The following is a 10223-nucleotide window of genomic DNA, read 5'->3' as shown; positions in this document are numbered from 1 at the left end:
TAGTAGGTTGGTCCACTGTTAACCTGAAACATCCACAACTATCCATCAACGGACGTTTTAACTGTCGCAAACCAGGGCTGTGTCCCCATTGGCATTCTATTCCCTATAGTGCACCCTATGGGCTCTGGTCAAAACAGGGTAGTGCACTATGTAGGGAATAGGGTCCCATTTGGGACACATCCTGTACCAGACTAAGCCATAGGACGAGGGGGGTTAGTTCCTGAAACACCCCCCCAGTTATCGCCATATTCCCAGACCCCCACCTCTCCCTCTCAGCGACCTTACCTCCTCCATGCGGCCCTCACTGTTCTCTGGGTCCCCTTCGGGGGTGGGCTGGGGGGCCCTGGAGTCCTCTGGGTCTGGTCTTTCCACCTCCATAGGGCCAGGGCCGGACGGCTCCGACAGGGAAGACTGCTTCTTCTCCCTGGGGTGAGAGAGAGAACGCGCGAGGGGGAAAGAGAGCGAGAATGAGGATAGTAGAGAGATGTATTCTCATACAAAGACCTGAATAAAGAACGTCATCGTAAATGATCTATACATAGATAACAAACAACGGCAAAGAAGCCGGCTCGTCCTACCTACAACCATTAGCCATGAAAGCTAAAAAAAAAATCTAGTAGGAAGGAACAAAACTGTGTCCCTCATCAAAAAGCAGAGAGGATTAGATAGATGAGTCTACCTCTAGTAAAAGAGAGTCAGACACACAGAGGACAGATCGAGAGAGAGAAAGAGAGAAGGTTGGTTGAGGCCAGTTATCTGGGACAGTGCAACTATAAATAACTTACTCACACCAGAATACAGCCAACTGACACCCAGCTACGAGGTCAAAAATACTCCTCAAAACAAACTCCTGATTCGGTCAGTCACACACACTGATTGACCAACCAAGACATGCACCGCTGTCTAACCAAAGATCACACGCGTAAACACATTGAGATCACTTACAGGGTCATCCTAATGTCACTGACTGATAACCGATTCAGACCCCTAAAGCCTTCCACATCCTCCACACCCAAAAAAATGCGAAGTCATTGTTCTGCGCATGTCTCTTACGCTCGCCGAACACACACCTGCCATCTGAGACCTATGAGAGGCCAGGGGACAGATGTCAACTAGACCACCACCCCAGTGGGGCAGCAATGGAGGAGAACCCGGTCCCTGATGTGATCATTAAGAGTATGTGTTTGTTGGGACGAAACTGCCTCTTTGCTAAAGAGGCCCCCCATCCCCCCAAAACATTTTTTTACCCCCTTTATATAATTAAACCCTTACTCCACACTGACCACTGGTAGTCCATGTAGTACCCTCAAGAGACAGCCTAGCCAGTTGGAGAATTATGACACACCTTAAGGGCACACACACCCACAATTGCCAACAGATGTCTTGTGTATTAATGATCTCCCATGGTGACACTTGCGCATCATGAGCAGTATTCTTTATCATGGTCACGAGTTAACAATCTAACACCAGAGTCATATTTATACATGACTCTGTCTGACACCATCTCCTCTACACGGCAATAACTAACCTGACAAAAGAAGCATAAAAGACAGAGGTGGCGGACAATGAATCAGTCATACCCACCTCTCAAATGAGACAGAGTCATTACCTACACTGGATTCATATAGTAAGACAGCCAGTGTATCTACACCTGCACTGGCTTCACATAGAGAGTGAGACATGCAGTACACCTATACATGCACTGAAGTCATACCGAGTACATTCAGATAGAAAATGTCCCTTAAACATCCATTGGATTCACAGAGTGTAGGTGAGCTTTAGTATGTACACACAGACACACACACACGTTAAGACGGTCAAGGAGAAAGGGAATCGTTGTTTAATTCATAAGTTTAAAAGCGTCTGCATGATTCTCAGTATGACGCGTTTGATCCAGCCACGACCAGTTGTATTACTTACTTACCTGCGTATAAGGATTCTCTGGTACTAGTAAACTTGAGTGACTGGAGTTACCCGGTATCTCCCATTCCCTTCCCCCAACCCGAGTCCGATAAATCCACACCCCACGTGGACGCGGAGAGCGACACTCACGTGCACGACGCATGTATGTAATGTAACAATTCGTGTCAGTCTAGTAATTAAAACGCCCACCACTGACAGTTAAAACGTATGTGGCGACAGTTTAGCGATCATTTAATTAGGACACCAGGCGGGCAGGGTGAACGAGCGGTTGAGACATGACACAATCAGCACTGGCAGCGCCTTAGCTACTACCGGTGAAGCCATTCTAGAAACGTAATGCCTATCCTTTCGCTCTCCATCTTACCCGTTTTCGGTCCCTTCCGACAGCATATTGTTTGGCTGGAACCGCGGACACCTAACGCTCTATCGCAAACGGTTGCTCCACGGATTGAAACTGAGGACGAGAAATCCTTATGCGGCTGCCGGGTTTGTGCACTGCGACGGTATCAGAGTAGCAACACACACGACGGCCATATTGGATAGCGAGCCGAGGGGAAACTAGCCGGGATCCTTGGGACCTCCAGCTCTGACGTCAGCCCATTGAAGTTTACATCTCAAAAGATTCGGGTTATTGTTGTAGGGGTTATTAAGGAAAAGACGAAGCGGGGGGATTTACTTCCCCCCCGACGCTGTATGTAGGTCTGACAGTGTCGAACTACGTGAGGCTTCCTTTTATCGTATAGAAGTTTCGTTATGTTTTAGCCTGTTACAAATGTAGTGGTAAGTGGATGGCATTCCGGCTACTTGGAGAAAAACGACACCTGTGTGCCTGTTGTTCACACGCGTATCTGCCCTCACTGGCTACAACAGTCCCACCCGATCTCCCAGACCTTCAATAATTGAGGACATGTATTTCTATTGTTAGAGTGGTCACCCTGCTATTTTGTCAATATAATATATACTATTTGGTTAAATTTAGGGAAGGGACGTCCCAATCTCGAATTGCACTAACCGTCTCTTCGGCTGTGGGGGGCCTCATTAAACGCCTAACAAGAAATACCACTGCCACTTCCTTTTCTATAACTAGTAGTCGCGAGTAAGCGTTTTGACCGTTCACAATGCTGTCGGTAAGTGTAGGGACGATATTTTTTATTTTACCTTTATTTAACTAGGCAAGTCAGTTAAGAACAAATTCTTATTTTCAATGACGGCCTAGGAACAGTGGGTTAACTGCCTGTTCAGGGGCAGAACGACAGATTTTTACCTGGTCAGCTCGGTTACTAGTCCAACGCTCTAACCACTAGGCTACCCTGCCGCCCCATATTGTAAAAATAATTTGGCATTTGGCAGTAGTAGAGTAGCTACAATGGATCAAGCTAAAACACTATGGTGTTCTGGCCAACTTAATGCGTCATCTCTATATGGAATAAACATTTTCTTTACAATAAATCCATGTAATAAATCCATGTGTCATGTCATTCATCAAAACCCATGAAAACATACTTCAAGACACTTAATGATAATGGGGCAAGAGTTGCTCGAAGATATGTTATTTAACTAGGCATGTCAATTAAGAAAATTCTTATTTACAATTACCGCCTACACTGGCCAAACCCGAACAATGCTGGGCCAATTGTGCGGCGCCCTATGGCCGGTTGTGATACAGCCTGGCTTCGAATCAGGGTGTCTGTAGTGACACCTCTAGAACTGAGATGCAGTGACCACTGCCCCACTCGGGGGCCCAATGTGGAAAAGTGCAGTTTTCCGGGAAACCTAGTAGTCCGCATTGAGGTACGTTTTCCGACCCATATCTCATGCCGGCTCAAGTGTCTTAATGTAATCATGATTGCGTTCCGACCCCAGTGCATCTTAGTGTAAACAAGCGTACGGGTAGGGTTGGTATCTTCTGGCAAAGGCAAGACACATAAAATATATCTGCACACACACGCACACACACACACACGTTCTAATGGTCCTTCCTGTTTTTATTATAATCTAAACTCACAATCGCTACATTGAGACTTCCATCCACACCTGGAGTCCAATCATCCATCCACAGATCAATGACCAGGCCCCGGTTTCCCGATAGTGATGGAGCTTAGGAGCGCTTTAACGATGCATCTTTCCTACAATGGCCGAAGATGTAACATGCGTTTCTCAAAACAATACGCAGAGAGAACAGTCAATAAGTTGGAGCATGTGTCCATACTTATAGTATCGAAAGGAAGGGAGCACTGAACTCAGATCAGTTTTCTCCATTCAAATCTTACCAAACATAATTATTTTACAATACTGACGACGGATCAGCTCCTATCACCACCTATAGCTGCAAATATTGAGGTGGCTTATTCTAGTTGCTTACCCAATCAACATGCACTAAATCACTGATTTGGCACATCATTGCACACATGTTGGGCTACACATGAAATATAGTGACAAATTAGTATCAAAATAGAAGTCAATTGAACATGAAATGTATTTCATTATGAGTACCCCGGGCTCGTACTGTTTATTTTAATGCCGTCATCGCAATATTCATTTGAAGCATCTTTTTATATGTTGCTTGTTTGTATAAATTGCAAAGACATTGGCTACTTTGTTCTGAAGTTAGAGGTCAGAGAGACATATAAACCATGGGATTCTATGTTTAGCAGAGATGTGTATAATTTTAATTTAATTTAACCTTTATTTAACCAGGCAAGTCAGTTAAGAACACATTCTTATTTTCAATGACGGCCTGGGAACAGTGGGTTAACTGCCTGTTCAGGGGCAGAACGACAGATTTGTACCTGGTCAGCTCGGGGGCTTGAACTCGCAACCTTCCGGTTACTAGTCCAACGCTCTAACCACTAGGCTACGCTGCCGCCCCGGCAGTGACGCGCGGAGGGCAAAAATACATCTAATGTCGCACTTAGATGTTCAACGAGTGGTCTGAGTTAGGCGTTAGATTACGAGCAGGTTCAAGTGCAACATTAATAACATTGGTTTTGGGAAACTGTTCAGAAGAAATGTAACAATGCTCCTACGAAGGTTCTCACGATGACTTAGGAAGCTTTTGGGAAACCGGGCCCAGAAGAAATGTAACAATGCTCCTACGAAGGTTCTCACGATGACTTAGGAAGCTTTTGGGAAACCGGGCCCAGAAGAAATGTAACAATGCTCCTACGAAGGTTCTCACGATGACTTAGGAAGCTTTTGGGAAACCGGGCCCAGAAGAAATGTAACAATGCTCCTACGAAGGTTCTCACGATGACTTAGAAAGCTTTTGGGAAACCGGGCCCAGAAGAAAGTGTTAAACATGTTCAGTTCCAAAGAAACATTCACATTACAGACAACTGAGGCAGGGATGATACAGGGGGGGATCTATTAATGTCGGCCCGGGCGCACATGTAGGTGTGTTTTGGACCAGCTTTTGCACCTTTATAGGGTTAGGGTTCACAAACGCCCATATCTCCATGTTACAGCGCTTGTTTACGGAAGACAGACGGAATCACCTGTGTTAATTAGCGGTATCTCGTGCCAGCAGCATACCACCCTGCATACCACTGCTGGCTTGCTTCTGAAGCTAACCCTAGACCAGATGCTGTTGGAAGTGGTGTTGGAGGATCAGTAGGAGGCACTCTTTCCTCTGGTCTAAAAAAATATCCCAATGTGATTCGGGACACTGTCCTGTGTAGGGTGCAGTCTTTCGGATGGGACATTAAACGGGTGTCCTGACTCTCTGAGGTCATTAAAGATCCCGTGGCACTTATCGTAAGAGTAGGGGTGTTAACCCCGGTGTCCTGGCTAAATTCCCAATCTGGCCCTCAAACTATCACGGTCACCTAAATAATCCCCAGTTCTCCCCTGTAACTATTCCCCAGGTCGTTGCTGTAAATGAGAATGTCTTCTCAGTCAACTTACCTGGTAAAATAACGGAGAAAATAATTAGCTACAGTCCATTCGGAAAGTTTTCAGACCCCTTGACTTTTTCCACATTTTGTTAAGTTACAGCCTTATTCATTTTTTTTTTTTTTTTTTTTTAAACAATCTTCACACAATACCCCAACAAAGTGAAAACAGGTTTAGGAATTTTTGCTAATTTATAAAATAAATACCTTAGGTAAATAAGTATTCAAACCCTTTGCTATGAGACTCAACATTGAGCTCAGGTGCATCCTGTTTCCATTGATCATCCTTGATGTTTCTACAACTTGGAGTCCACCTGTGGTAAAATAAATTGATTGGGCATGATTTGGAAAGGCACAAACCTGTTTATATAAGGTCCCACAGTTGACGGTGCACGCCAGAGCAAAAGCCAGGCCATGAGGTTGAAGGAGTTGTCTGTAGAGCTTTGAGACAGGGTTGTGTTGAGGTACCGATCTGAGGAAGGGTATCAAAACATTTCTGCGGCATTGAAGGCCCCTAAGAACACAGTGGTCTCCATCATGCGTACATGGAAGAAATTTGGAACCACCAACAGAGCTGGCCGCCCAGCCAAACTGAGCAATTGGGGGAGAAAGGCCCTTGGTAAGGGAGGTGACCAAGAACCGTATGGTCACTCTGACAGAGCCCCAGAGTTCCTCTGTGGAGATGGGAGAACCTTCCAGAAGGACAACCATCTCTGCAGCCCTCCACCAATCAGGCCTTTATGGTGGAGTGGCCAGGCGGAAGCCACTCCTCAGTAGAAGGCACATGACAGCCCACTTGGAGTTTGCCAAAACGCACCTAAAGGACTCCCAGACCATGAGAAACAAGATTCTCTGGTCTGAAGAAATGAAGATTGAACTCTCTGGCCTGAATGCCAAGCATCACATCTGGAAGAAACCTGGCACCATCCCTAAGGTGAAGCATGGTGGTGGCAGCATCATGCTGTGGGGATGTTTTTCAGCGGCAGGGACTGAGAGACTAGTCAGGATCAAGGGAAAGATGAACGGAGCAAAGCTCAGGACCTCAGACTGGGATCACCTTCCAACAGGACAACGACCCTAAGCACACAACCAAGACAACACAGGAGTGGCTTCAGGACAAGTCTCTGAATGTCCTTGAGTGGCCCAGCCAGAGCCCAGACCTGAACATTTCTGGACAGACCTGAAAATAGCTGTGCAGTGACACTCCCCATTCAACCTGACAGAGCTTGAGAGGTTCTGCAGAGAAGAATTGGATAAACTCCAAATACATGTGTGCCAAGCTTGTAGCGTCATACCCAAGAAGACTTGAGGCTGCCAAAGTGCTTCATCAAAGTACTGAGTAAAACGGTCTGAATACTTATGTAAATGTCATATTTTAGTTTATTTGTAATCAAGTGTGCAACATTTTCTAAAAGCCTGTTTTTGCTTTGTCATTATGGGGTATTGTTAGATTGAGGGGGAAAAAAGCGATTTAATCGATTTTAGAATAAGGCTGCAACTTAAAATGTGGAAAAAGTCTAGGGGTCTGAATACTTCCCTAATGTATCTAGCATGCTCTCTAGCGTGCTCTGAACACCTGTGTGTAAAGTCCTATTCACATGGGATTAGTTTTACTGGGGGAGATAGGGTTATGGAATTATGTGCAAGAGCACAAATCAACATATCCATCATTAAGTCCTGTCCGAATCTGCCACGTCGGTCATTTTACAGTAATAATTCAAGCCGCAAAAACAAAAATAGTAAAGTCCTCTTATAGTACTAATCTAGTGCAAATCGACATCCCTGTGTTTTGAGAGAAATGTCTGAATTTGACAGGTGTGCCTGGCGGTTTGAGAATTAAAATAGGCCTAACTGAATCGATCAATTGATGCTTAAAACGAAGTGCTGCGCATGTGTCAACTTTTAGTGAATGCCTTTGTTTATACGTTGTGTCAATGAATTGAACATTGCCAAATGAGTCAGTGGAAAAAAACGTGTATTTAAATGCAACCCATGCTGTTCATAGATCACAATGCAGCCTTCCAACTAAACTACATTTTTGGAAATGTCAAGTTCACCTTCTCATCCATTGTCTTAAAATGCATCTCAAGTGCAAGTACACTGTTTAGCGCACATGTGCAAGCTAGGGAGCATGTAGGACATCTACTGCAGATCCAAAATAATGATTAGGATCACACATTATGGCGACACTACACCAAAGATGGCTTGGAATGGTTTAGAAACTTGGGAGCCAAGCTCAAGTTGTCAGTGTAGCCTGTTACTGCCTGGACAAGCTCAAGTTGTCAGTGTAGCCTGTTACTGCCTGGACATGCCTAGAATAAAAACCGCCAGGCGAATTCCTTCAGAAGCCATTTTTTGAAAAAGCAATAATGGGACAAGTCATCCAAAAATTTATATTTTTGAATCATCTGTCCATAGAACATTCTTCCAAGAGTCATCCAGGTTCTTCCAGGTGCTTTTTGGACAAGATGGGTCCCATTATGTCTGGCGAAAACCAAACACTGCATTCCACAGTAAGAACCACATACTAAAGGTCAAGCATGGTGGTGTTAGTGTGATGGTTTGGGGATGCTTTGCTGCCTCAGGACCTGGACGACTTGCCTTAATTGAAGGAACCATGAATTCTGCTCTGTATCAGAAGAATGTCAGGACATCTGCCTGTGAGTTGAAGAGCAGCTAGGTCATGCAGCAAAACACACAAATAAGTCACACTTTTTGGGGTTATTTGTAAACTCAGGTTCCCAGTATCTAATATTAGGTTTTGGTTGAAGATCTGATAACATCCGTTTTTTTTTAAATATGCAAAAATCTGAAAGGGGGCAAATACGTTTTCACGGCACTGTACAAATCGGTTATGCATCGGAAAATGTGTGCAAATATTAGCAGCTCACCAAGGGTTTGTTTTGTGAAGTGTGTGTGTGTCAGCGTTTCTGTTATGAAAATGTGGCGCTGGACATTTGACCGGCAGCACTTTAATTCACCGGTACATTTCTCAGACCCATATGGGGTGTGTAACCTGATTAGGGTGTCTGCCCACGGTGCTCCCAAATTCATACAACCGGTAGGCCTAGGAGACATTTAAAAAAATAGCAATTTTTTAAGGCAATGAGTCTGATGCAAGAGATCAAAACGTTTAGCTTAAAAAATGTTGATAAACTTATTTCTTAACATTATTAGCGCAGCAAAGTTCACAAGTCAGGAGGCCATGGGCGAATGTGGATTTTGCCAGAGGACAGTGAAAGCAAGTTGAAAACCAATAGAACATGAGAGGAAAAGGCTCCTGGTTTCAATGGCATATGGAAGTATATATATGAAATAATGGCCTCCATGGATAGCGTCGGATTTTGCCTATGCTACTTGGGAGGTAAACAAGGTAAAACATGCCTCATATCTAGTAAAATGTTCAGGTTTCAAACAAACAGGTAAATGCTTTCAAAATGCATACTGCCTCCAGCTCATTACAATGTGGTGTGTGACACTGATGAAGCCTGCCTTCCTTGCCTATGCATTTAAATGGTTAACGGGAAGCGCGCTTCAATTACCAGTTGAGAAATAAAAAATATGACCTAACTGCCTGTTCAGGGGCAGAACAACAGATTTGTACCTTGTCAGCTCAGGGGTTTGAACTTGCGACCTTCCAGTTACTAGTCCAACGCTCTAACCACTAGGCTATGCTGCTGCTCCAAATACATAACCAAAATTGCTGCTGCTCCAGATACATAACCAATATACACACACATCATTTAGTGGAATTAAATTGGCGTAAATGAACCATGACCAGTCAAACTTATTTACATCAACAGGCGACAATTTTATTTATCGCCTTTATTTTTTCAACAGCCAAAATCCAGCTATTACCAGCTAACAGAAACCCTGGCGTGTGTGTGTGTGTAAAGAACCGCAAGGAATGTGTGCGTTGTGAGAGCAACTCAAATGGTATTATGGCTGACCTGGAAGGCTGTTTCTTCTCTCCTCCTTTTTCCAGTCTTCTCCTTTCATCCCCTCTTCCTTTTCCCGGGACAGATTTCTGAGAAACAAATAGAACGAGCAAACGACAGACTATATATGACAAAATATCAATGCGCCGTGTTAAGAGACAAAAGCAAGAAACCACTTCTGTAGCAGTAAAGAATCCCCTTTTTATACGATTAAATTAAAGCATGTCGAGAAAGATTACTGGGATTGTATGAAGGAAGAGGGGTTAGTATTTTCAATTATTATGTTCCATAATATAAAGAAGCATGTCACAGGTGGTGAAGCATCTTTCACTAATTCTCCTCAGCCCACACCGACCCAGTCAGTATGAGAAGGTGAGTTTAACTCACTTGCACCCAGAGACACACTGTCAGTCTGGTGCATCAGTATTAGCATGGCGGGATCATCATCGGAGACTAACATCTACACTGCTCT

At 44.3% G+C, this 10223-nt stretch overlaps 1 protein-coding gene and 1 non-coding gene across 6 annotated transcripts in view; both read right to left on the bottom strand.

Annotated features, from left to right (window-relative positions):
* acin1b (apoptotic chromatin condensation inducer 1b) overlaps positions 1-10223 on the bottom strand; it is a 28907-nt gene that overhangs the window by 12556 nt on the left and 6128 nt on the right. For all 5 annotated transcript variants that reach the window (XM_020504130.2, XM_020504131.2, XM_020504133.2 and 2 more), the window contains exons 6-7: positions 9764-9840; positions 286-424 (exon numbers count right to left, since the gene is read on the bottom strand). In XM_020504130.2, coding sequence (XP_020359719.1) covers positions 286-424; positions 9764-9840 — 216 coding nt within the window. The remainder of the gene's footprint in view (positions 1-285; positions 425-9763; positions 9841-10223) is intronic.
* Positions 10087-10203, bottom strand: LOC116354134 (small nucleolar RNA U6-53/MBII-28). Its single transcript, XR_004203534.1, has one exon. It is a non-coding gene; the product is annotated as a small nucleolar RNA U6-53/MBII-28 (small nucleolar RNA).

This window comes from Oncorhynchus kisutch, linkage group LG16 (assembly GCF_002021735.2).
Source record: "Oncorhynchus kisutch isolate 150728-3 linkage group LG16, Okis_V2, whole genome shotgun sequence".
Classification (NCBI taxonomy): Eukaryota; Metazoa; Chordata; class Actinopteri; order Salmoniformes; family Salmonidae; genus Oncorhynchus; species Oncorhynchus kisutch.
This window is presented reverse-complemented; position numbering and strand designations above follow the sequence as displayed.